This window comes from Aotus nancymaae, unplaced genomic scaffold (assembly GCF_030222135.1).
Source record: "Aotus nancymaae isolate 86718 unplaced genomic scaffold, 86718_ANA_hifiasm-v0.15.2.pri h1tg000007l, whole genome shotgun sequence".
Taxonomy (NCBI): domain Eukaryota; kingdom Metazoa; phylum Chordata; class Mammalia; order Primates; family Aotidae; genus Aotus; species Aotus nancymaae.
The window spans coordinates 62,709,265-62,736,350 of record NW_026988418.1 but is presented as its reverse complement, the minus strand read 5'-3'; the positions used below and the strand labels follow the sequence as shown (position 1 = coordinate 62,736,350).

General features: G+C 48.5%; 2 protein-coding genes across 9 annotated transcripts in view; one reads left to right on the top strand and one right to left on the bottom strand.

Annotated features, from left to right (window-relative positions):
• On the top strand, nt 1–21,182 carry WNT2B (Wnt family member 2B). 2 transcript variants are annotated; one of them, XM_012466584.2, is made up of 5 exons: nt 1–66; nt 12,921–13,141; nt 14,191–14,468; nt 15,173–15,437; nt 18,595–21,182. In XM_012466584.2, the coding sequence occupies exons 2-5, from the start codon at nt 13,015–13,017 to the stop codon at nt 18,822–18,824; spliced, it is 900 nt and encodes a 299-aa protein (XP_012322007.2). In that variant the 5' UTR covers nt 1–66; nt 12,921–13,014; the 3' UTR covers nt 18,825–21,182. The 2 variants fall into 2 exon arrangements, with proteins under 2 accessions (XP_012322007.2, XP_012322006.2); XM_012466583.2 differs by lacking the exon at nt 1–66 and having other exon boundaries at nt 12,621–13,141.
• Nucleotides 15,858–27,086, bottom strand: part of ST7L (suppression of tumorigenicity 7 like) — a 101,836-nt gene continuing 90,607 nt past the window's right edge. For 3 of the 7 annotated variants that reach the window (XM_064372711.1, XM_012466581.3, XM_012466582.3), the window contains one exon: nt 16,163–24,403. In XM_064372711.1, coding sequence (XP_064228781.1) covers nt 24,305–24,403 — 99 coding nt within the window. In that variant the 3' untranslated portion in view covers nt 16,163–24,304. The other 4 variants (XR_001109670.3, XM_012466578.3, XM_012466579.3 and 1 more) reach the window with 2 other exon arrangements.

Here is a 27,086-nt window from a genome sequence, read left to right as displayed (position 1 = left end):
TAAACCGCTGAAGCTGAAGACCCGGCTAATTGATACAATAAGTTCTCTAATTGCCTCGAAAATAAGGTAATGATTTGGCAGAGGGAATGCTTTGATCTTACCAGGCAAGAGAGACCTCTCCAAAGGAAACCTCAGGGAAGGGCTGGAGGCCTCGGACTTGGGGGTATGAAGCCCAAGGACAGCCTGCTTTCCCTGCCCTCCCCCCACCCCGCGTGTCCACGACCCCCAGCCTCACCCTCCTGCTTTTCATGGAAAGACCCCTCTCCTGTGATGACTGGAGGAGAATACACACACAGAACACATGGGTTATGAGAGGAGGAGGAGGTGGGTTCTGGGTTTTTCAGGACCAGGAGGACGGCTGGAATGATTGGTCCAGTCTATAGAGAAAGAAACTAGGGGAGAGGGGATTGCAGACAGGGATTATGAAAAACCTGACTTGGCTCAAGTCGGATGATGTTTCTTACACAGTGAGGGCTGCTGATTTGAGCTTTTCAGGCAGGAGGGGGTAACAAAGGGAGGAGAACTTTGAGTGTCCTGCCTTCTCCAAGAATCTGCACACACACTCACACACACACCCTTGCTCTGCGCTGTGGGTGTCCCTGCCTGGCAGAGGCCCCAGCACAAAGAGGATTAGAGAGATGAGCTAATCTGGTTTGTATCCCAGACATGGCCCCAGAAAGGGACCTTGTCCACCCTGATATGTAAGGATGTGAAGGAGCGAGGAGTCTTTCTTTGGGGGCCTGCTGGCTGACAGTACCAGAGACCCCACTCCACTGGAGTCCCTAGGATGCTGGAGTCCCGACTTCAGGGTCAGATTTAGGAAGAAGAAAGAGGCTCCCACAGAAGGAACTAGATCTCTACTCTCCTGTTTCACCAGTAGGGAAACTGAGGCCTGAAGTGGGAAAGTGATTTACAGAGTTATGCCAGCAGTGCATGGCTGAGTTGGGGGAAAACACCCTCAGGTTTTCTGATTTTTTTTTTCTGGTCCAGTGCTCCCTGCACTGTGTTACAGGAGCTACAAGGGGGAGGTATGAGACAGAGGGCAAGAGAAAGAGACAAAGACAGAAGCAAAGATACACACCTAGGAAAATAGAGGTGTGCACACACACATGCACAAAGAGAGAGACAGAGAAAGTCACAGAGAGTCAGAAACGACATGGAGAGATAGGTGGACAGAGTGATGGAAGAGCAAGACAAACGGTCATGCAGATTCATACAGAGAGATACACACAGAGACAGGGAGTTATGCAGACTGAAAGGGAGATAGGCAAGAGGCAGAGATTCAGAAAGAGAAGGACAGAGACATTCAGAGAGAGAGTGGGAGGCAGGCCAACTCAGACACGCAGAGAGACACATGAAGACAAGGAGATGGCCAGGCACGGTGGCTCACGCCTATAATCCCAGCACTTTGGGAGGCCGAGGTGGGTGGATCACGAGGTCAAGAGATCAAGACCATCCTGGTCAACAAGGTGAAACCCCGTCTCTACTAAAAAATACAAAAATTAGCTGGGCATGGTGGTGCACGCCTGTAGTCCCAGCTACTAGGGAGGCTGAGGCAGGAGAATTGCTTGAACCCAGGAGGCAGAGGTTGCAGTGAGCCGAGATCGCGCCATAGCACTGCACTCCAGCCTGGGTAACAAGAGTGAAACTCCGTCTCAAAAAAATAAAAAGACAGGGAGATTAACACAAAAGACAGATGAAAATAGACACAGAATGACAGAGACATGAGCCAGAGAGAGACCCAAGGAAATGGAGACTCAGAGAAGAGACATGGGGAGAGCATGAGAACAAGAGGTGGAGTGAACTGAGGAAGGCAGAGTGGGAGGGAGGCAGGGAGGCAGGCCGTGCCCTCTGCAGATATTTGTCCACTGGAAACAATTCTCACTTCCAGATCATTCTAGGGCCCAGAACAGGTGGTAGGGGAGACAGAAGGCTCAGTGCATAGCCTGTGTGATCAGCAGACTGGGAACCCTCCCTCAGGGAGAGGCGGTCAGTGGCCACCCAGGATCCCAGCAGCACACCCACTGGCCTCACACAGAACCTGGGCCACCCGCCCAGCATGGCTGTCAGCCCGCCCACTGCCTGGCTCCAGTCTGATTACAGCCAAAGTGCCAAAAGGCTCCAGACACCCCCACTCCCTGCCCCCATCATTTCACCTCCCCAAGCCACCTCTCCTCCTTCCCCTTCTCCTTTAGATCCCTCTCTTCCTTTCTTCCTCGTCCTCTGGGGAGTAGTTTGCACCCCTGTTTAGCCACTAGGTTGGGAGGAAAGGGCTCCTCCTCCATCAAGACCCCTTTCCTGGTTTGGGGCTGATGCTCCTTCCCTCCAAAGCCCTCTTGGTCTGGCCTCTTTGAGACATGTTCCACGCCTTGCCTAAGAGCTCATAAATACCAAGGAGAGGCCTGCCAGGCTGTGTACAAAGCATGGATCCCCACTCTCTCCCCCACTTAACAGCTCCTGGGTTCTTTCCAAGCTTCCTTCACTTCCCCAGACACCTGCATGGGGTGGCAGGGCAAGAGGTGAAGCATTAGTTACCTGTGTGAACCTGGCCCCATTTCAAGTGAGACCTGCCTCGGTTTGCAAAGAAATCTCAGGAAAGGCGTCTCAGGGCCCCTTCTGCAAGCAGCAGGCTCAGGAATTCCTTGACTCCCATCCAAACCTCCCCCCAGCCCCTTCTTGGCCTTTCTCTCTGCTCATTACCATCCACACCACCTCCCACCCACAGGGAAAAAGAGAAGGTCATCGCCAAAGGGGCCCAGGGAAGGGGAGCTTTCTGGAGGATAGAGCAGGGCGGGGTAAGAGCTGTTTACCCACACCCCAGCTCCCCTTAGCTCATCTCCCCTCCCATCCCAGGGCCAGCAAAAATTCAAAATCATTCAGCCACGAATAGCTGAGAACAGAGTGAAGAGAAATCTTAACTCTGCTCCACCAGAGAGCAGAGCATAAGGTGATATCAAGGGTGAGAGCAGACTATTCTTTGAGCACCCACTTTTGAGAGGACAGGAGGAGGTTCTAGTGCCACTATGAGGAAGAGGCAGGACCAGACCCTGCTGGCTGGGTGGAAGCTGTCCTGCTGGAGGCCCCAGGTAATCTGGCAGCCTCCAGGGAACCTGGGATTCTTCCTTAGGTCTCTACTGATACTGTTCACCATGTCCACAGCGTGCACCCTTGAACCTCAGCAGAACCTAGTGTGCCACCCGCAGACAGCTTTATTGCATTTGCATGAAAATGCCTCGGGAGTAAGACCCTTTTGCTCCTTGTTATTTAGGATACCCAGGCCAGTGTAGGGCACACAGCAGGTGCTCAGTAAGTGCTGACTTGACTCCCTGCAGGGTTCTACAGACCAGAACTTAACGCTCAAATCAGTGACTCCTCCCTCTGGCTTCCAGAACTGAGAGTGAGAGTGTGGAAATAAAATGAAGGAGCAGGTCCTGAGCTAGCTTGAGCCTCTGGCCTTGACCCGCTGCCTGGAAGCCCCACAACAGGCCTTTGCGTGAGGAGCTGAGCTCTCCAGTAGTGTCTAGGACCTTGAGACTGGAAGTTTATTTTGAGATTTGAAGCTCCAAAGAGGCAGATCCCAGAAAACCTCTTCTCTGGCTCCATATTTGTTCTCTAGTTAAGTGGTTGAGTGCAGCTCTTGCAGTCAGCTGGCTGCTGCAGCCTGGGATTCTTTCTGGGGAGCTGGGGACTCAGGAGAGGGGAAGAAGCAGCAAAAGGAGCCCAGCCCCATCCTGGGTTGTCACTCTGGGGGCAGAGATGACTTACAATCCTTAGAGAGTAGTCTTGTCCCCTCACCCACTTCCTTCCGTCTTGGAGCTGCTGAGGTTTCTGGGTCCACTTCAGCTCAAAGACATGCTTAATTTTTTTTTTTTAATTAGTATTTATTTGTTTTGAAATGGGGTCTCACTCTGTTGCCCAGGCTGGAGTGGAGCGGTGCATTCATGCCTCACTGCAGCCTCGACTTCCTGGGCATAAACAATCCTCTTAGCTCAGCCTCTCAAGTAGTGGGGACCACAGGTGTGCGTGACCACACCTGGCTAATTAAAAAAAATTTTTTTGTAGAGACAGGGTCTCATCGTATTGCCCAGGCTAGTCTCTAACTCCTCTGCTCAAGCAATCCTCCCACCTCAGCCTCCCAATGTGCCGGGATTACAGGTATAAACCACCAAGCCTGGGCCTCAAAAACATGCTTTTAATACTTGAGCATCTATGTTGTGCCAAGACACAGTCCCACTTGACTATAAAGACAGCTCAGGCCAGAGAAGTGGCCTCAGAAGTGATGTGGGGGCCCATGTGGGTGAGTCCACTCTAGGTTAGGGCTGATGGATCATCTTCAGCCAACTTTCCCACTCCCTGTGCTTCCCACCAACCCCAGGCCCATATGTAGAAATAAACACAGGGCCAGAGTCACACCCAGGTCTAAACACACAGGGGAGTCTGGGAGAGACTGCTGGAACTCCAAGACTGCCCTGTGTAGGGATGGGGCGGGGCTGGGAGGAGGTAAAATAAAAGAGTGGTCCAAGGAAAGGGGCCCAGCCAAGAACGAGCCGGGGCTCACTCCTCTCCCACCTGCCCCTCTCAGGAAAACTAAGCACAGAGTCTGCGATTTTCTAAGGAAATAGCAGGGCCAACTGGAGCCCACCCCACTAGAAGAAAGGGAGTGAAGGGGAAGAAAAGAAGTTAGCTGGTTGGCTACAAATGATACAGTCCTAGTTTCTGTGCCAGGAAGTCGGTCCTTCGAGGTCTCCCCGTTTTCAGTCCTCTCCCACTCCCATCCAACTCCAGCCCAGCCCCCACTTTCCACCTAAGCGGGGAGCACTGCCTCCCATTCATGACTTGGAGCACCTCAGGGCCTCATCTGAATTCTCCTCCTCCATGGTGCACTCCACTCCAGCTGGGTGGGCTTCTCGTTAGCCCTGATACACCGGCCCACTCCTGCCTTTGGGTCCCTGTACCGGCTCTTCACTCGGCTTGGGATGCTCTCTGCCAGGAAGCTGCCTGGCTCTTTTCCTCACCTCCTTCAGATCTCTGCTTGAATGTCACCTTAATGAAGCCTACCCTGATCATCCTAGTTGCGACTGTAACCATCCCCTTGACTGTGCTCTCTTTACCATTGCACTTACCACGTTCTAACATACTCTGTTTTGCTTCTGATGTTTATTGTTTATTGTCTATCCTCCCCCAACAGAATGCAAACTCCATAAGGGGATGAATTATTTACCGACGTGTCCCCAGTGCCTAGCACAGTCCTAGCATGTGGTAGGAAATAAGTATTTGTTGAATTAATGAATGCACTCAGCACCTTACCACAGAAAGCGAGGGTAAAGGAGTGAGAGGTGGGGAGAGAGGATAAAGGTTCCTCTGAAACCTTCTCCCCTAGCTCTGTCTCTGAGATGTCTGCAGCCAACTGCACCCCATCTGCTCACACTTGGGAGGCACCTCTAACGCCACCACCACCCCCACCCCCAACCAAGGAATGACAGTGAATTTGGGGCTGAGGGCATCTGCAGTTACTAGTGAGTTGTTTACACCAGGACTTTAAATAAATCACATGAGGAGGCAGGAAAGACACCTGCGAGGTGGGAGAAACTGAGGCTGAAGAAGGGCCTGGAGCCAGATGCCAGGTGAACTCTGAACTCTCGGAGTTAGAAGGACCAGGATTTTAAAAAGAATTTTACTTCTGACTAAGGGCCCCTGTGCCAGCAGGGGCTGTACCTGCAACCCAGGGAAGGTGAGGGTTGGGGTGGTGGGAGAAGAGGGTCACTTTCGGCAGACTGCACCTTCCCACCCCTTCCCGATTTGCCACGCCCCCAGGCGCTGTGCGGGCGGAGGGAGGATGAGGGAGCACGGGGGAGGAGGCAGGGTGGGAAGGCGAAGGAGGGAAAAAGCTCCAGGGCTTCCACCCTCTCGGCAAGACCCCCACCCTGGCCTCTGGTGCGGGAAAACCTCCCAGCTGTTTCTGATTCTTTCATACTCTCAGCCCCGCCCGAGAGGGTGGACCGAGGCACAGAGAGAGAGCAGGGAGAGACTGAGCTCCGCTGAGCCCTGGAGTAAGGGGCGGGGAGTCCGCAGGTGCCCCCTTCGCGTCGGCCGTCGCTTCCCAGTCCGTAAAGAAAAGCACCCGGGCGTGGCAGGCCGGGCAGGCAGGAGCCAGGTCTAAACGTGATGCTTTGAGGTCGGGGGTGCAGTGGGTCGAAAGAAGGAGGGGCGATGAGCCCTAGGTGAAAGCATTCCGTGCCCGAAGCCGACTGCCTACGGCGCCCCTGTAGGCAGTGTTGAAAAGATAGGACTCCCCCAACTCCCTGTGGCAGGGATTCTACCCATTTCACAGATGCGCAAGGATGGAGGAAATGAGTTCATCCTCAGCGCCAGTGTCATTGTAGGCTGGGGACAGGAGGGAAGTGCCTGCAGCCCCTTCCCGCTCCGCCTGCCGGTAGGTCCCCTACAGAAGTTGGGGCTGCCGAATGAAGGGCGCTAGGACCCGGTGGCGCGGTGTCGGCAGGGACTGGGCTCTCGGGGCGCTGGAAGGAGCCGCGGCGCCCCGTCGCGGCGCGCGGGAGCAGGTGGGGGAGCTGCGCATTGGTGCGCGGGAGCGCCGAGGGGAGGAGGCGGCCGCTACACCTAGGGCGCCGAGGAGCGCCCCGGGCTTGGCGCGGGCGGAGCCGCCTTAAGGGCAGCGCGTGTCCCCGGCCTCGGCCCCGCCCCGCCCCGTCCAATGAGAGCCCGCGGCCGAAGGGGCTGTCCGCACACTAGGCCCGCAGCTCCCTTCCGCGCTGCAGACCCCCTGACACCGCACCGGGTGCTCGGGCAGCGCGCCCCTTTACCCCGGGTTCGGCGCGCCGTCGTCGGCTTCCGGACACCGCAACTTGAGCCCCTCTCCGGGACCTTGCTCCCAGGCTTTGGACCCCAGGTGACCCTAGGTCCCCAGCCGCCGGTGAACCCCATGGGCCCCCGGGGGTGTGAGGTAGGAGCGGCCTGAGTAACCTCAGAAGGTGCCCCGTCCACGCCCCTCCGGGCTGCGGGGCGGGAGTCTTCGGGGAGCTATGCTGAGACCGGGTGGTGCGGAGGAAGCTGCGCAGCTCCCCATTCGGCGCCCCCGCGCCCCGGTCCCGGTGCCCTCCCCCAGACCCGCGGACCCCGACGGCTCCCGGGCTTCGGCCCGCCTAGGTCTTGCCTGCCTTCTGCTCCTGCTGCTGCTGACGCTGCCGGCCCGCGTAGACACGTCCTGGTGGTAAGTGTGGCTCTCAGGCTGGGCGGGTGAGGCGCTTGGTAGGAGAGGCCGAAGGCGCCTGGAGGGACGGGCTGTTCAGGGGACCAAGCTGTTGCTTCGACGGAGCCGGAGACGATTCGGGCAGACTGTCACTGAAGTCTAAAGTTGTGGGGTGGCGGGAGTGTGAGGCTCCACATCTTACACGCCTGGTGAGAAAAGCGCTGGGCATTCGGAGATAGGACGCCCCGCGGTCGCGGCTCCCCAGGCCTCCATGTGCTGTACCCCCTCTATTTCAGCTAAGGCTCCTTAGGGCAGAAGCTACCTTCCGAGTGTCCCTCAGGGTGAGTTCAGGGAACCAATAACCTTCCGAGGCCCGCAATAGCTTCGCCAGGGCCCCAATCGCCTAAGGTCGCCCTCTGAGAGGTGGAGAAAGGGGCAGCTGGCGAGGTCAGCCGAGTGTCTTGCCACTCTAGTCCACCCGTACCACAGGAAAGCTTTGGTGAGGCAGCAGCACCCAGCCGAGGCTTAGAAATGGAATCGGGGCAAAATTTACCCTATTAACTCCCGCAATTAAACAAAACGCATGGGTTTGCATTATCTAGGCGTTCGTCTTCAGCCACCGTTTTGAGGATGTCATTTGGAAACTTTATGTCTCCCTCCCTTCTTCCTATTCTTTACCATCTCCCGTTTCTCACCTCCAAGAGCTAGAGGGCTCCGGAGTCCCGAGGTACTATGAGACCCCCTCCCCAGATTTCTTGCAGGCCCTAGGCTCCAGACATTTCACAAGAGGGCAAAAAGGCATTACAGATCCACTGGATGTCTGCTGTCTGTTCTTTTTAGAATCCTCCCTGCCTCCGACTCCTTGGATGGTACTCATCACCTTTCGTTAGGAGAAGGAGCTGCTTTCCCTGCTTCCCCACCCCGGGGAGAGGGCAAGGCAGGAAGAGTGGAACCTAGAAAAGACTCATTCTTTCCTTTTCACCCCGAAATCAAACTGGCCTCCTGGACTAGGCTATTGCCCCTCTCCACCATGCAGTGCCCCGCTTCCTTTCCTTACTCCGTTCTTCTTCCCGTGCAAGCCCCCCACCCCCAAGTGTGGTCTCTTCTCCCCTTGTACCCTGTGGCTTTTCTCCTCTTGACTTGGAATCTTGGCTGAAGGGTGAGGGGTAGCTGGCCGAGGGGCCCACCAGCTTGGGCTGCAGATTCCTATCATTTCAAGATGCGTCTCTCCTCATCCCAACCCCCACCCCGTTTTCCTGTTTCAGAAAAATCTTTTGGATTTTTTTTTTTTTTTTTTTTTTTTTAATCTCTGCAGTGTTGGGGAAGGTGAGGAGGGGGGTTCTGGATGGGGGAACAGAGGGGCCTGTATCTTACATCTGGCTTGAAACATTCTTTTAGAAAGGGAAAGGGAAGAAGGAGAATAAGGAGAAAAACTTTTCAAAGTTCTGTGTGAGATCAAAGCCACCGTTTACCTTCATGAGCTTGGTTTAGCTGGGGACTTGGCATCTTCAGGGTCTCTGTTGAGACAGCATGAAGTGACCGCTGTCCATCTTCATCTTACCCAGATGGCACTTTGCTTCTTGGGACTCTTGATTGCTACCAGTTTGGGATGTAGTCTTGGGGACCAGTTGGTGTTTGGGTGAGAAAGTGTCACTCTGGTAATTTCAGCATCCTGGCAGTGGTTACTAAAGACTCAAGTGGGGGTCTTCCTGTACCCCATTTTGTACCCTTGACTACTCCTCCCTTTTCCTTTCTGCCTCTACTACCCTCCCCTGATGTGGTTCATATTAAAGATTTGGAAAAATTCCTGGGTGAAAGAGCTAGGGAGGGAGGTAGGTGACACACAGAGTGACTTAGCAGCCCCTGTGAAAAGGAGGAAGGCTGCAACAGGGCCAGGCTGGGAAGTGTGTTTCAGCCTCCTTGCCTCACACCTGTCATAGCTACAGGCCCAAATGCCCATCTCAGTGATCGCCACTTGTGGTATAAGGTGAAAAGCTACCTTCTAAAGGCAGGCTAAGCCCCCAGGCCTTTCTCTTAGGAAGAAAACAGCAAGATTGATGTTCTGTAGAACCCGTGGAAGAGAAATGCCTGTTACTCTGGTGCATCTGTGTTCCACACTGGCGCAGAAGGCCATCATTTTCACCAGTTAATAGTTGGATTTTTCTTATAGCTTGAGATTCTTCCCCTTACTCTCTAACCACTGCTGTCCATCTATCCTAAACAGACCAAGAAATAAGGGGCTTCTGGCATGTGCTTTCCTGTTCCATTTTGCATTCTATAGGGGATTGGATGTAGGGAATCACAAGAGCAGGATTGTGTTCACAGGCTCACCAAAGGAAAGAAGCACAGAGTGGTATCATATTGTTAGCATTACTGTTACCAACAGTAGTTGTTTTTAATGAGCCCTTACTAAGCTTCAGGTATGATGGCCAAACACCTTATGAGCATCATCTTGGTCAATCTGAAATAATCCAGTGAGGTAGGTTCTATTATTATCATCCTTATTTTACAAATGAAAATGAGGGATGCCGTGGCATTAAGAGCAGATTCATGGAGGCCAATAGTTTTATCCATGTTCAAAGTCCTGTATGTGCTGGGCTGAACCATGTACACTAGGGGCTGTACATGAAAGAAGCAAAGAAAAAAAGCAGATCCCTGGCCCGTTTGTATCTTTAATATACAAACATAAAACATCTGCAGATTGGAAATGAAGTTTATGGCTGGCTAGGGGAAGAAGGGAGTTGGGGATAAATCAGAACAGTTAGGTGTTTACTCAACAAATAGTGACTGCATACCTACTATGTGCCAGGCACTGTTCTTAGTACTGGGGATATTGAAGTGAATGAAACCAACAAAAAATCCCTGCTTTCATGGAGCAGTGCATCCAAACCATGTGGGGGATCTTGGTGAAATGCAGATTCTGATGCGTTAGGCCTTGGGTGGGGCCTGAGTGTCTGCATTTCTAATGAATCCCCAGATGATACAGACACTGCTGTTCTGGGGACCACACTTTGAGTAGCAAGGGGCTAGAGTAGTGTATACCTCACTTTGTCAAATGAAGGGATGTGAATTGGCCAAAAGTAGGTGAAGAGCAGCATTGTGGGGCAGGAAGCTGGGAAGGAAGTGAAGAACTTCCAGAAGAAAAAACAAAGCTAGAGAGTCAGGGCATCTAACACTCTAACAGAGCATGAGATGGGAGATGCCTTCAATATCTTTGTGTCCTTAACATCTAAGCTCAGTGCTTGGCACATGGTAGGCATTTTGCAGGCATGTGTTGAACTGATAGGAAGATGGGGTTAGTCTCAGGCTCAGTTTTATTGGGGACCTCCTACACTAACTACAAGGGGCTGATACTGAAGAGCAAGCCAGCACCATTCTGTGGAGTTTTGAACTTGTAACTTAGTGGGGTAAGAGTGGTAATAGAGACATTTAATCATCTTCCCATCTTAGATACTGAACAGATGTTCCCACACTCAGTGAGGATGTAATAAAAAGGACCTATGTGGGCTGCAGCAGAATGGATTTAAGTCAGACCACAAGAAGGACTTTTTGCCCGAGTTTGGCCTGCCCCACTCCAGACTGTCTCATGAGGGCTGGGTTATTGGTCTCTCATTCCCATCCAACCTTCCTCACCCAAGCCCCAGTGGAAAAAAAAAAAAAAAAAAAAAAAAAAAACACCCATTGCCTAGAGTAGTACTTGGGCTGAACTAGGGAAGCCGAACGGTGGTGAGACAGGGACAAGCTCCAACTCCAACGGTCTTGATTCTCCAAACAAAGCACCACAGCAGTGGGTGTAACTCTGGGCTGTGCGTCAGGCAGCCCTTTCCGGCCTGGCCCTGTCTGGGGTGTTTATTTTGTTTGTTCCTGGAAGCTGTTGCCCTGATGGACAGTGCTGGGGACGCTGATTCCATGGGATTTGTTAGGGGAGGGCCAGCCCTCTCACCCCTTCCCCGGGACAGATGGGCCCCATCAGCCCTGCTGAGTTCCCGAAGAGGCAAGCATCAGCCCTCCTTGTGTTTGTTTGAGTTGGTGTCACCAGTGGTGATCCAGTCTGTGGGTGAGGGCCGGCTGTGGGAATGCGGAGGGGTGGCAGGGGGGGACACAGAGCCCAGGGCAGTCTGGCTTTTCCCCTCCCCCTACCAGCAGCCTTCCCTTCTCCTCACCCACTTCTAGGCCCATTTTGGGGCCGTTCCCAAACCACAGGCTCATTCACAGCTCAAACCAAATCTTTTCTGTCTGCAGTAGCAGTTGCTCTCCATGACCCCACCTGTTCAAAAAAGGGGAGGGAGGGCAGCCCTTTGATGTGCTCTGGACAGGAGAATAGAAAGTTCCCAGCAAATCAAGAAAGGTGCTATAGGGTTGGAGAGAGAGAAAGGGAATGAGAAACGGAGCTGGCTGTTGAGCTGGAGGAAGTGGGTGAATGGGTCAGATCTTGTTTGGTGGCCTCTTGGGAGAAAAGGGTGATAAACTCCTGTTTTCTCTCTGAAATATTCTTCCTGAGGCTTGTGGTGGGATCCAGGGTTAAAACTGTTTAAGAGAAAATATTGCCTTGAGAAACAATAATGACTCTGGCAACCCACCTATTCTTTAGTATCCCATCTCAATTGACCTTCTTTTAATTGTTCATATTGGGCAGACTGGGGACTAGAGTTTGGGGAGAGTCACCCTCTTACTTATCTTGGCCTTTGGCTTCCCACTGCAGACAGCCTGTGCATGTCTCTCCAGGTTGGGGAAGATGATTTTAAAAGGTTCATTTGTTAAGAAAGTCCCTACCTGGAAATAAAGGGTTTGAGGAGGAGAGTAGAGGGTGAGATCTTCCTCCCCAGATCTCTCGATTGGGAATGAGGATTTTTTTAGTTACACAGGTCTGACTAGAGCTGTAAACATTACTTGAATTGCTCACTGTATGTCTTCCCATTAGCCCCTTCCTGTCACCATTCCCCTGCTGTCAAACCATATCTTCATGGACCAACCACGCAGGTCATCATCCATCTTAATGGGAGTGTAAGAGTGTTGTCTCTCAGTGGGGTGTGGTGGCTAATGCCTGTAATCCCAGCACTTTGGGAGGCCGAGGCAGGCGGATAACAAGGGCAAGAGATCAAGACCATCCTAACCAACATGATGAAACCCAGTTTCTACTAAAAATACAAATATTAACTGGGTGTGGTGGGTGCGCCTGTAGTCCCAGCTACTCGGAAGGCTGAGGCAGGATAATCGCTTGAACCCAGGAGGCAGAGGTTGCAGTGAGCTGAGATTGCGCCACTGCACTCCAGCCTGGTGACAGAGTGAGACTCCATCTCAAAAAAAAAAAAAGAATGTTGTCTCAGACCCTTATTTTGTTAGTTTATTTTTCCATGAAGCTCTTAATGTTTGTTAAATAAACAATGAGTCTGTGTGACATACCCACAGCTTCTGTGTATGTGACACATGCCTAGTTTGTGTTCTGGGAGTGTGTGTCACTTTGGCCTTTGGCTGGGGAACTGGTGATGGTGGGAGGCCACTCAATTACTCTCTTTGCAACTGTATAACTATTCATACTTCTTCAGAACTGTGGGAAATGGTTTTCTACTCATCAGCTTTATGGAATGTGGGTTAGGGAGAGGGGACAGAATCTCTTCAAGGTCTGGATGCTAAATATACCCCCTCCTTATTCCTTCCCAATGCAGAAAAAAGGCTGGGATGTTCTGACAGGGCCATCTCCACCTTGCAGGTACATTGGGGCACTGGGGGCCCGAGTGATCTGTGACAATATCCCTGGTTTGGTGAGCCGGCAGCGGCAGCTGTGCCAGCGTTACCCAGACATCATGCGTTCAGTGGGCGAGGGTGCCCGAGAATGGATCCGAGAGTGTCAGCACCAATTCCGCCACCACCGCTGGAACTGTACCACCGTGGACCGGGACCACACCGTCTTTGGCCGTGTCATGCTCAGAAGTAGGGGCTTTTTCCATCCTGTGACAGCTACTTCCCTTTCTGTGCTGGTGTGGTGAATGGGAAGTGTAGGCAGGATCCCCCCTCTCCTCTCCCATACACTGTTGCATATTCAGAGGAAGAATTGTGGGCAGAGCCCAGGATATAGTTGGGAACAGACTCTTAGCACCTTAGATTTGTAGACAGGGTCTCCTCTAAATCCTGGTGCTCTGGGACAAGACCAAGGTAAAGCATTCCCTAGAACTTCCATCTTTCTCACTCATTTTCCTTGTCCTCCCCAATTCCCAGCTTGGGAGGCTACCATGTACTGTAAGGAAGGCTGAGGTCTATGATAGGCCCTCTGCTCTTAACACTACCATCACTATCATCACCCAATACTCCCAACACTACAGTAATGGGAACAAGAGATAAACAGAAAGGTGATATGTAAATATTTGGAGAGTCAGTGGCTTGGCTTCAGCTCAGTAAAAAAGCTAAAGAGAGCTAGACAGTAAACTAGGAGAGAGGGAAGAAGATGAGAATCTGAAGGTGTCAGGCATACAGGGGCAATAATTCATCAGTCTCTAAGAACAGGGAGGGAGAGGAAGCAGGCAAGGGAAGGTAGCATGGATCTCTAAACGGCTGACCCCTGGGCTGGGGTCTCCATTGTGGGGGAACTGTCCAGCAGAGTGGGCCTGAAAAGGCCTGGAATGTGGACTAAGGCAGGCTTAGCTGAGCCAGTGCTGGTGCTCAGTGGGAGGGGATGATTCACCAGGAGACTTCTTTTCAATAGATGGACACAGGGAATTTGGCAGGAAACAAGAGTATAGGTCAGCTCAAAAGGTCAGATATATAAAGAAGTGGATAGAGAGTAGTGAGGGCTGAGGGGAAGAGGTCAGATGCTCTGGGGAATGCTCTTGGAAATGAAAGGCACCTTGAATAAAGGGGGTATAGGGGTGACTCTGGGAAAGAAAAGGAGAGAAGAGGTTTCAGAGTCAGAGGTTGCATGGGCTGAAGAAGGGGAGAGACATGGGCCTCCTTCCTGAAACACACCTCTACAATTCTCTCTCTAGGTAGCCGAGAGGCAGCTTTTGTATATGCCATCTCATCAGCAGGAGTAGTCCACGCTATTACTCGTGCCTGTAGCCAGGGTGAACTAAGTGTGTGCAGCTGTGACCCCTACACCCGTGGCCGACACCATGACCAGCGTGGGGACTTTGACTGGGGTGGCTGCAGTGACAACATCCACTATGGTGTTCGTTTTGCGAAGGCCTTCGTAGATGCCAAGGAGAAGAGGCTTAAGGATGCCCGGGCCCTCATGAACTTACATAATAACCGCTGTGGTCGCACGGTCAGTACTCATGTCTGTTTATGTACACTCATATTTGCTGGGGGTGACCAGTATGTGTGACCATGGACTAAATAAATGTGAAGGTGGAAGAGCTGAAGGCTTCTGGATCACTTCCAAAAGCCCCATCATCCTGGGACAGGAGCACTAAATGCAAGGGAGCTTGGGAATGCCTAGGTTTAACCAGGTGCGTGAAGAGTCTTCATAAAGGAGGCCAGTAGGAAAAAGTGGAGAAAAGAAGTAACATTTTAAGAAGGAAAAGAACTGCTTTCATAAAGACCGAGAGGATAAGAGGTTGTTCTAGTCAGTTCCCTGGTATTTGAACACATTCTATGTGCGTAGTACTATGTGGGAAAATGGCGCACTACTAAAGTAGAAGGCATGGTACCTGGCACTCTAAAACGTGAAAACTAGAGGAGGTGCAAGCACATTGTAATCATGAACAGAATCCTGTGGCTCTCAAGTTCTGTGGGCTGTTATGAAAAGGAAAGCACTGTTGGTCCAGGAAGATTTCCTGGAAGAAGAGTTTCTTGAGCTTGCTCAGGAAGAATGGGTGGGATCTGATGTAGGAGAACAACCAAGAGCTCAATCAGCCAGCCAGGGCCAGGTCCAGCCTAACTCAGAGCACTCATCCTTTTGGCCCTAGGGATGACTAAAATGTGCCCTGACTAGCTACCACCCCCTTTCCTGCCTTCCCCCTCCCCCAGGCTGTGCGGCGATTTCTGAAGCTGGAGTGTAAGTGCCATGGCGTGAGTGGTTCCTGTACTCTGCGCACCTGCTGGCGTGCACTCTCAGATTTCCGCCGCACAGGTGATTACCTGCGACGGCGCTATGATGGGGCTGTGCAGGTGATGGCCACCCAGGATGGTGCCAACTTCACTGCAGCCCGCCAAGGCTATCGCCATGCCACTCGGACTGATCTTGTCTACTTTGACAACTCCCCAGATTACTGTGTCTTGGACAAGGCTGCAGGTGAGTAAGGAAGGCAGGTGGGGACGTGGAGTCCCAGTTCTTAGTGCAGGCACCCCTGGTTAATCATGGTCTGTTCAGTCTCAGAAGTTAGGGAAGGAGGTGCTGTGGGAGGAGGCAGTTTCCTCCCCACAAGAACACCTGGTCATGAGGTTGCTAACATATGCTTCAGTCCATAGGCCCAGTGCTGCCAAGCAGAGAGGAAGTCACTCAGCTCCTTGAGGCCTGAGGTCATGCATCGCTCCTTTGTATCTCTAGCATCGGGGATACAGTAGGCATCATCCAGGGAATGTTTAATTTAGTTACCTGTTTTCAGTTTTAAGCAATGTGTGGGCTACACAGAAACATAAGATGCAGCCCTAAGCCTTTGGCTCTTTGCAATCTACTTAAATAAATGAGATATATTGGGGAGACAAATGCAAAGAGAGATGATTGGAGAAGTCAATAAAAGTTTATTTGAAAATGTAGAATTTGTCCAGGCGCAGTGGCTCATGCCTGTAATCCCAACACTTTGGGAGGCCAAGGCAGGTGGATCACGAGGTCAGGAGATCAAGACTATCCTGGCCAACTTGGTGAAACTCTGTCTCTACTAAAAATACAAAAATTAGCAAGGCATGGTGGTGTGCACCTGTAGTTCCGGCTACTCGGGAGGCTGAGGCAGGAGAATCCCTTGAACCAGGGAGTGAGAGGTTGCAGTGAGCCGAGATCGGAGACTCTGTCTCAAAAAAAAAAAGAAGAAGAAAGAAAATGTAGAATTTAAGCTGCTCCTTGAAGTGTGGGGAGTATCTGGATAGCTTGAGAGAAGAGTGGGCAGTTTCTTAACCGAGAGTAGTAGGTGGGAAACCACATGACCTGTTTCAGGGACAGAGAAGAGACCAATCTGCTGGGTAAAGGCTCCCCGTAAGGGAGATAAAAGCTAGAAAGATGTCCTTGAAAGGCTTTATCCAGTGTGCTGCCATTGAAGATTCTGAAACAGAGCTGAGAAAGAACGAAAGAAGAGATCCCTACCAAAGGCAAGTAAAGCAGCAAATGGTCGTTTTTCAGTCTGTTTGAGGTATTTGTGGTGGGATTCTTGGAGGTGCTGGAAGACAATACAGTTTTTCTCCAAGAGAAGGAAAGTTACCATCCTGGCTCATATTTCTGGTTCAGATAGGTTAGACCAGGAACTCTTCTCCTCTGGTTGTTGTCATGGGGTTCCCAGGCTCTTTTCTACAGGCTCAACAGTCAGGACCTGGGTGAAGTGGAGCCAAAAAACCTCAGCTATCTTTGGTACTGTTTGTTTTCACCCATCACTGTCATTCCTGGAAGAGTCAAGTGGCTTGGAGTAAAACTGGGCACAGAAACAGGGTGGGGCTCTACCCAAGTAACAAAGAAAGTAGTCTGTATACTTTGTAGGGTGTTAGAAGAAAAACAGTTGGGGCCCTTCTGATTTTCCTAGTGATTTCCTGCCACTAAGTAGGCTTTCTTCCCATGTGGTCTAATTCAGAGGGTCACTCTCTGGATACCTAGAAATAATTTCATAATATCCAAAGTGTAAGCCTACACTACCATACTGAAAATGCACCTTTAGGGGAGGAACTTTGGAGTTAGAAGAGAGGATATGTCAATGTCTGTTGGTTTTTCTCACAGGCATAAGATTAGGTCTCCTAAAACCCAAAGTGGGGCCTGGAATTCAAAGAATATAAGTCATCCCAGAAAGAATATGGAGCCAGGAAATCCCTCCAAAGCAGTAGAGTCCAGCTGAACTTTTCTGTGATGATAGAAATGTTTTCATATCTGTGCTCTCCAATACAGTAGCAACTAGCCACATGTGATTACTGAGTACTTGGAATATAGCTAGTGTGACTGAGGAGCTAAATTTTTTTGTTTGCTTTTCATTAATTTAGATGTAAAAGACCCTATGTGACTAGTGGCCCTGGACAGCACAGCTCCAGAATGTAGAAGGGTTTTTGGTGCCCAAGAGGACTTAAGAGCCAGCCCTCGGAGCTAGGAGACTAACATATTCAGCAGACCTAGTCAACGCACGTTCCAGAGCAGTGGTCTCATAACATTCTGGATCCTTTACTCTTATCAGTAAAACAATTTGAGCATATATCTACATTACACGTATATTTATTTATAAGTTTTATCTGTGTTCCACTACATGAATTTGTAATTATAAAACATACATACAAAATAGATATTTTAAATTGATGAGATACAAAAACATATAAGTTCTAGCATTTTCCTTCCCTATCCTAGTGGTATGTGGAGACTAATGCTGTAGAAATCAGTTAATTTATTTTCTTTTTTGAACCTAGGCTAGTTATTTTCCCATCTCTGGATCCTTATTAACCATGGAAAAGATTGGAGTAGATACTCTTATGGGCCCAACCCATCCAAAAGTCTATTGATTTTATGGTCTGTTGGCAGGATCAGTCAGAATGAGATTCTAAGCATTCCCTCTGCATGGGGGAAAGACATGATCCCTATCTTTCAAGAGTTTCCACTATAAGGGGAAGGGATAATGCTTAGGGATAATAACAATGCAAGGGATATTACTCAGGAATTCCTTAGGAATATGTGTCCAGCCAGTCATGTTAATGAGTTCATCTCTTCAGATGAACAGAGATTATATCTAATGATCTATTTATTAGTGGGCTCATTTTCATATGAGAAACTAAGTTAATGTTTCATTTTGACTAAATCACATAGCTAAGAGTGGTAGAACTGGAATTTGAATCCAGATAATCTGATATCAGAGCCCATGCTTCCTTTTTTTTTTTTTGAGACAGAATTTCACCTTCACCCAGGCTAGAGTGCAGTGGTGCAATCTTGGTTCACTGCAGCCTCAACCTCCCAGCCTCGAGTGATCCTCCCACCTAAGCCTCCTGAGTAGCTGGGACTACAGGCTCATGCCCATGGTACCTGGCTAATTTTTTAAGTTTTTGTAGAGACAGGGCTTGCTATGTTTCCCAGGCTGGTCTTGAACTCTTGGACTAAAGCAATCCTGCCTTGGCCTCCCAAAGTGCTGGGATTACAGGCGTGAGTGAGACACTGAGCCACTGTGCCCAGCCCAAAAAAGGGATTCTTTATGTCTTCCTTCTGAGAATGGGGGTAAGGGTATCCGGGGCAGCTGAAGAGATAACTTGGTTCTCACTCCTTCTCTCCCCCAACCCAGGTTCCCTAGGCACTGCAGGCCGTGTCTGCAGCAAGACATCAAAAGGAACAGATGGTTGTGAAATCATGTGCTGTGGCCGAGGGTATGACACAACTCGAGTCACCCGTGTTACCCAGTGTGAGTGCAAATTCCACTGGTGCTGTGCTGTGCGGTGCAAGGAATGCAGAGACATTGTGGACGTCCATACTTGCAAGGCCCCCAAGAAGGCAGAGTGGCTGGACCAGACCTGAACACACTGATACCTCACTCATCCCTCCAGTTCAAGACTCTCAACTCAAAAGCACAAGATCCTTGCATGCACGCCTTCCTCTACCCTCCACCCTGGGCTGCTGCAGCTTCTATTTAAGGACGTAGAGAGTAATCCATAGGGACCATGGTGTCCTGGCTGGTTCCTCAGCCCTGGGAAGGAGTTGACAGGGGATACAAGAAACTGAGCAAGCTCCCTGATTTCCCCCTCTGGAGATGTGAAGGGAGAGCAGAAAAGATAGGGGGTCTTTAGAGTGAAATGAGTTGCACTGAAGTATGTAGTTGAGGCTCCTTTTTTCTTTTCTTTGTACCAGCTTCCCGATACTTCCGTGGTGTGCAAGAGGAAGGGTACCTATAGAGAGCTTCTTTTTGTTTCTACCTGGCCAAAGTTAGATAGGACAAAGATGAAACAGCATGTCGCTTCTTGAAGTCAGTTTGAGCAGACTACCTGGTACCCCAAAAGAAAATCTTAGGCTACCACATTCTATTATTGAGAGCCTGAGATGTTAGCCATAGTATACAAGGTTCTGTTCACATGCTCATATGTTTATAAACTGCTGTGTTTTGTAGAAGAAAAAAAAATCATAACTATACAAACACACATTCATTCTCTCTTTTTTCTCTTTTCTCTCTACCATTCTCAACCTGTATTGGACAGCACTGCCTCTTTTGCTCATTTGCTGCCTGTTCAAACTGAGGTGAAATGCAGTGGTTCCCATGCCTAACAGATAATTAGAATACCCTAGAATACTCCTAGGATAGAGAAAGTTAAGTCTGGCCAGGCCTTGGGTTTTTGTTTTTGTTTTTTTCTTTCCATGCATTATTCTGGAGGTTAGCCAGGTTTGGGGAAACACGGAGTAAAATATAGGCAACTCATGAATGGTGGGAGAGGGGGTAAGCAGGTCTTATCTCAAGGGCCTACATAAGGCATCAGTGAATACTAGGCAGGTAGGGATCTCTGGCTTTGGTAATTCTTTATGAGAGGATCCTAGCCTTTGAAGCTGGGAGCAGGAATTAGTTGCTATAGTGGGAAGGAGTGCTGGGGCTTGGGGCCAAAGTGATACACAGCTTAGAAGGCAGCCTTCCTCCATTTACTCAACAAATCTTTATTTAGTGACTCTCCACGTCCTGGTGATTATTATTAACTCCACATTTGGCTTAAAAGGAGGGTTTCTTCTACGTTATTAGCTGTTGCCTAGCTAGGTTTGCAGTAGTGGAATCTCTAGAGATAGCAGGCTTAGTAAGCTGAAGGGTAGGATATGAAGTCCCCCAAACCTTGATATCCTATTTTTATGTGACTTGGACAGTGGTTATCTTTTGCCTGTTGATATTTTAAAGCAGTGGAGTGGTATAGAAATTTGCAGCTATGACATACCTGGGTTAAACATCACAGCTGTGCCACTTGCTTTTGATATTTTGAGCAAGATAGCTAAATTTTCTGAGCTTTGATTTTCTCATCTACAAAATGAGGATACATACCTGTTCTTTTTTTCATTTATTTCTTTTTTTTAAAGATAGGGTCTCACTCTGTTGCCCAGGCTGGAGTGCACTGGCACAAACATGGCTCACTGCAGCCTCAAATTCACAGGCTCAAGCAATCCTTCCACTTCAGCCTCCCCACTAGCTGGGACTACAGGGACATGCCCCATACCTGGCTAATTTAAACTAAGTTTCAGAGATGGAGCTCGCTGTGTTGCCTAGGCTGGTCTTGAATTCCTGGTTTCAAGCAATTCTCCCACTGCAACCTTCCAAAGTGCTGGGCGTACAAGCATAAGTCACTGTGGCCAGCTGTCAGATACTGAGCTTTAATTATGCCCCAAACTCCAGCCCACAGATACTCTTCACCAAAGCCCCTGGCTGGTCTAGCCCATCATGACTTCTCTAGGAACAGTCCTTCATTAGGACTATAAAGTATTGACAAAAGTCTGTAGATTAAGACCCTGCATAAAATTCTGGCTATAGGCCCCTTTCTTTCCCAAGTTCCTCTCCAACATCCCTTGGGGTCCTCATATGTTTTTGAAGCAGCTTCACTCTGCACAGGCAGCAGGAGGTTGGGGGAGCCATAGCTCTGGGCTACAGGGGCAGATTTATTTGGATGATAGGACTAATATTTGTGTAACCTGCTGAGACCTGTGTGGGAGTTTAGGGTGGATTTTCTTTTGGTGAGGGGATCTGCTGTGGTTTCACATCCATTAACACAAAACATGAGCTAGTCAGGGCCCATGTGGTCTGCGGTGAGGGGATGCCTGTGGAGAAATGGGCCTGAATGAGTCAGGCTGAGAGAATGTCTTCCTTCAGAGTGGAGTTAACTGGATAACTGATGAGCCAATCGTGGGATTAAGGAGGGGGAAATGGGAGGGGAAGAGAAAAGCTGACATCTTGAGGAAAGCTTTGGGGTAGTGGAGAGGTAAGGGGATCATGGTCAGTCTGAATGTAACAGTAGGGCTGAATGAACTTACCGAAGGAGGCTGCCTTATATTATATGCCAGGCTGCTGGGGAAAGCCTCAGGTCCTAGCCAGCCCCTGTTCTCACAAGAAAATGCATGTTACCATGTAAATAATGGCACAGGACTTCCATGGGAAGTCAACCTGACTTAAATCTACCTGCGCCCTATTATCTATTTGGTTTTTGGTTCTCATCCTATGGAAAGAAATGGGCCTCTTCTGGCATCTCATGCTACACTCTGTGCTTTTCCCTGGGCTCCATATTCTAGCTCATAAAAATGCAAGTTTTGCAATTTCCTATAAATGGTTAGGAAAAGAGCAAGCTGTCCAGAGAGTCAGAAGTTTGAAAAGCAAGGTGAATAAGCAAGAGAAATTACGTCCATCTGAGCCCCACTACAGAGGTTATGTGGCCCTGAGAAGGAATGATGGCCAAGGAATTAATTTTTCCTCATAGTTCTTAGCTTACTTCTGCATTCTGACTGGCTTTAGACAACTGGCGTTCATTCTGCACTTCACAGATACTAATTTATTTGGAACAAGCAGCAAAATGAGAACTTTATTTGGTGCATTCAGGGCTCCATTTAGTTTCCTCACTCTGCTTCTAATAACCCCTTCTCCCAGCCCACCTCTATTGGATAGAGGTCTGTCCCTCAGATCAGCAATGTCTTAGCCCCTCTCCTCTCTTCCATTCCTTCTGTTGGTACTCATTTCTTCTAACTTTTAATAAATGTTTAGGTATAACGCATTACAGTAAGTGCTGCTTAGATACAACTTAAAAGATACTATCTATTTTAAGGATCTGGGAATCCCTTAGAGAAGGCACACGACTGAAGTACCTCAGCTGCACAGCCTGTAAACAGTTGTTCTTGGGTAAAAGAAAAATGCCATCCATAACCTAGACCTGGAGATAAAAGCTAACTTTTATTATTACCAGCCCTGAATAATGGCACTAATCCACACTCTTCCTTAGAGTGATGCTGGAAAAATAAAATCATGGGCTTCAGATTAAAAACAAAAACAAACATAGCCTGTTCCTGAGGGTCTGTTTGTAAAACTTCTTGTAGATCTAACTTCTGAACACTCACTGCTTCATTTCTATTCCTCCCTGTTGCAGGGAGTAATTTCTTCTCCTTTTTCTCACTGCCCTTATCAAGAACACCAACCACTAAGTCTCTGCCAAATTCTCAGACCCACTGAGGACACGAGTCTCTCTACATGGCTTAATAGAAGAGAGATAATTAGGATTTTTTTCCTCAGTCTGAGGGTTTTATTTAAATGCTCTCAGTGGTCATAGGGCAGAAGCTCAAGCTAGCTGGGGCGAAGGGAGGATGCCAGGGAGAGTATGGGAGAGTATGTTTCTCGTCCCTGGGAGGCATTCAGCCTAGCTCCTACAGCCAAATTACAGCACCAGAGAACAATGTGATGCATTCCTGGGCAGGTCGGTGGGACCCTGGGCGCCTGGGCCTTGTGGAGAGAGGTGCCAGACACAGAGCTCTCCGTAAGCAATCCTGCAGAGCCGCCCCCTGGGTGCAGAAATGAAATACGGGAGAGCTTCACATTACACAGAGACCTGTAGCTCATACCTGGTTATTGATGGCCTTGGTGGAGGCCTCTGCCCCGACCCTCCACTTGGGAACTACTTACTACTACGGGGGTTGGGCATCTTTGAAGCAATGTTGGAAAACAAGAAAGACATGCTTCCTTTTCACTTTTTGCCCTCCCTGTCAGCCTGAGCACAACCATAAGGTTACACACACACACACACACACACACACACACACACAAGGTGTACATATATGGACACATACAGAACTCTCAGGCTGCATCGGAGTTCTGCTCATCCTCCTCTCCCTAACAAATTTTAAAAAAGCAATTAAATTTTGATCCATTATTTCAAAAAAAGCATACCAATGCTTTTTTTCCTTAGCTGTAACCAAGGAATATCTACAAAGTTACATTACCAACCTGCAGGCAACTGTTTGATCTGGGGACCAGAACTCCTTTGGTGGGTGGTCGGGGGAAGGATGCAGAAAGGACATGGAGAGGAGAGATCAGTGAAGAATTACCACCAAAGCAGAGTGGCTGAGACTGTACAACTTTGCAAGGCTGGTTCATGCCAGAGATAGTGAGAGGTACACCCTACATGCTGAGAATGATGCGGCAGTCTCCTATGACTGCATGAGGTATAATTGCCAAGCCTACTGCTCATGACCTGTGGTTGTTTTTAACTCTTAACTGGGTTAGAAAACAGGATAGTTTTGGATTCCAGGGATGATCTCCATAAGAGAGAGGCACTGGAAAAGACCAAGTGGTGGCTTTATTAGGGTAAATATATCACAGTTGCTACACTGAATTGAGCTTTCTCAGAAGCTATTATTTTCTTTGGGTGATTGGCAGGTATAGGGCAATGGCCAATGGGGTGTCAGTAATATGCCTGTCCCTGACCTCAAAGGTAAAGAGATAGAAAAGAGAGTTTATAAACTCATTTTCCCACATTCCATTAATGGCTTAAATTATCTCTGAGCATCTTTGTGGCTATTCCTTATTTACTTAAGATGTTTTAGTCATTCTGGATTTGCGAATGCAAGGCAAGCCTTTTCTCATTGGCTCCTTAACTATCCTGGCTTAAAATTTTCCTTTGCTCACTTCCATTCTATGAGTCTATGGATGGAGCAGCTGGACATTGGAGTTCTTTCTCTTTGACCAAAGGAACCAAAATGTGGTGACTTTATTTCAACCCCACCAGCCCCTGTAAGCAGCCCTGGCCAAACAGAAAGGCTAAGCTGAATAAAGAAAAAAGGAAGACAATTCCATCTAAAGTTGTCTTTTTTGACAGCTTCCAAGGTGAGGTTTCCTCAGGAATAACAGTAATACTTGTAAGAAGCTTTTTCATACACAAAATGCTTTAGCATATATGTAATCTTCACAACAACCCTGTGAGGTAGGGGTTACTGTCATTTTACAGATGCTGTTCAGAAACATTTGGTGATTGTCCAAGGTCACATGAACTATGGCTGGCTCAGTCAGAGCTCAAACCTAGGTCTTCTGACTTCAAATCCTGTGTATTCTCCTCAAAGCCTGAGGATGCCCAGGGTTGGGGAAGCCAGAGTCCCAACACCTTCAAAATGGAAATTGACATAAAATGTTCAAGTCCTGTAGGAGTCCCAGGACTGCCAGGAGAGTATATCTGAGCACAGTTTACAAAGGAACAGCCTAGGCCCTCCTGAACCTCATCAAACAATGGCCCTTTTGCCATTTCTGCCACTATTACCACCAGTGCCATGTGACCACTATACAAAGTATTCCACCTTTAAACAACTCTGGCTCCTAATTCTATGCCTTTTTTTCCCCTTCAGATTAACATTAAGAATTCTGTTTTATCGAGTCCTTTTGAAATTATGCTAAATGTATAGACAGAGTAGAAGCAGTCATGACAGAAAATTATTAAAGCTTTAGGCTTTTAAAGTATGTATTAGAATTTCCTTTGAGATTTCACTCCTTCTAAAAATGCTGTCAACTCCTGGGTTAGGAAAGCAAGATCAGAGAATAAGTGTCCTAAGAAACTCCCATCCCAAGCCAGATAGATGCCTACCTGTGGCCTGGTAAACGTCCTGGGAACTCTAGCTGATGCAAGCAATTTGTGTGCACCAAGGCAAGGAGTCTCAACCCTCCAGAGAAACCCCTGTGAGATGAGGCAGATAGCAGATTTTTCACTTGATCAAACACTTGCTGCTCTCAACCACTCTTTGTTCTCCCATTCAAAATTTGGACCTCTGTTTAGGTGCAAGACAGTGAGTAAAAGCAGCTCCAAAAAGATGATGTGTGCAACGGGAACTCTTTTCTGTTCAATCCTGGAATGTTTTCTGTTAGAGACAGCACAGGCTACCTATCTCACTCCTGCACCCCAACTGTTAAGGCAGAAGAGAAAATTGCACAATGTTCATCAATCATAGACCTGGGATGCTACAGCTCCCTGACCTGGGCCCCTGCTTGAGTGAGGGGAAGAACACCTCATGAAAACGGTCTACCTAGAGTCAGGACTTCCCCAAAGCCGACTTTACTTTTTGGTCCATCGATCTTGGCTCTCACTGTTTCCCTGCTTCCCGCCCCCAACTGCCTCTGCATGTGGGCTCAGAAGTCATCATCTGAAGAATTCCATTGCTCACCTCCTGCATAGCAGCACAGCCCCATGAGGCCACACACCAGATGGAGGGGATAAAAGTACAAGGTCATGGCTTCTAGCAAGAGGCTTTTTCTTAAACTAACCCTGACTCCTGGAAAAGAGGCAGAGCAGGAGAGTGTTGAGTGAGCTGCTGATGACAGCAGCTTTATAGGTCTTGTGTATAAAGGAAGGAAAAAGCTAACCTGGCTTTCAGTGGAAATTTACCTACTCCCATCTCTAGGTCTACTCCTGGTCTCATATCTACTTCTTGAAGGTGTCTAAGTAGAATGCAGAGACTGTCAAGCTAGAGGGTTAACTCCTTCCCAATTTTAGGGATCTATTCAGCAGGCTGCCACACACATGCTGAGGTGGAGGCCAACCTCTGAACACATGCCCTGCTTCTCTAGGAATTTAACTATGAAGTAAAAGGAAACAGTAAGGAAGGTGAACTGGAACTCTGGGGAAACTGAAAAGGTCACGATAGGCCTTCAAAATATTTGTGTGTAGTAAGTAGACAAAAGAGGATGGAGGAAGATGATCATTCCTAGAATAATTATTGAGTGACAATATACAGAAACAACAATTACAATGAAATGAAATGGTTTAATGGACTAGGAAACAGAAGCCTGAGAATAATCAAAGATGGCATTCCATGGGAGGTGACTTTTGAGTTGGATTTTTAAAAGATAGCTTTATCTGTTGTATGAACTGATTGGGGGCAGTAGGAAGACAGCATTCTAAATAGAAGGAACTGGTATGTGCTGAAACTTAGAAGCAGGAATGTACAAGCAATATATAAGGAATTTCAAGCAAGTACACATTATATACACTGGGGAATACAGAGAAATTAGAATGCTGAGATCAGGGCTTAAATAATATGAGGTGACTGTGTGCATCTCGACTGTCAAATGGTTCAGCATCCCCTATAGAGCCACACAGTATCTTGATTTATGCCAGTAAACATCAGGGCACCTATGGAAAAGCACAAGGATGAGTCCATTTGTTACAGACACAGGGACTAAAAAGATCTACCTTGTAAAGTTCAACAAAGTGCCACCTATCATTAACTACAGCTCCTTATCATTTGAGATTCTGGGCTAAGAGATATCAAATATCCTATCCAGTACTGTGATGCATTAATGTAGACTTATAGGCCCAGAACCTGGCATAAATCAAGCCAAACCCTTAAGAAATTAGAATGTGAAAAGAAAATAATTTAAAATAGAAAATACATGCTTCTTTTCCTCACTCCCAAATTTAAAACTTGATTGGTCCCATATATCCTACTTGGTATACTGGATTTTTGCAGCTAGCAGATTTATCGTATCTGAGGCCATAGTGCATAGAAGAGCTGCAAAAGAGCTTTAGAGACTGCAAAATAGCTCACTAATAAATGAGGAGCTTTATTCTAGTTTACTACTGTGTGCTGGAGTAGCAGCCAAAGAAGGAGACAAATTCTGACTTCGTGATCTCTAGTTAGGTGTCTAGCTTCCTGCATTTGCTGATGGTAAAGATGGCTACTTATGGGGCTTTTGTCATACTTCTTAACCAAACTTCTCTAACTTCTTAGGATAAAAACAAAGCTTTTATTTTCCAAAGCAGTTCCCTGGTGCCACTTTCAGAAGCAGAGTATTGAACT

Excerpts from the sequence above, each read along its gene's own strand:
- WNT2B (XM_012466583.2), top strand. The coding sequence starts at position 12,796 with ATGTGGGTTAGGGAGAGGGGACAGAATCTCTTCAAGGTCTGGATGCTA. Across the intron at positions 13,142-14,190 it reads TGGCCGTGTCATGCTCAGAA|GTAGCCGAGAGGCAGCTTTT; the intron begins GTAGGGGCTTTT and ends TTCTCTCTCTAG. Across the intron at positions 14,469-15,172 it reads ATAACCGCTGTGGTCGCACG|GCTGTGCGGCGATTTCTGAA; the intron begins GTCAGTACTCAT and ends CCCCTCCCCCAG.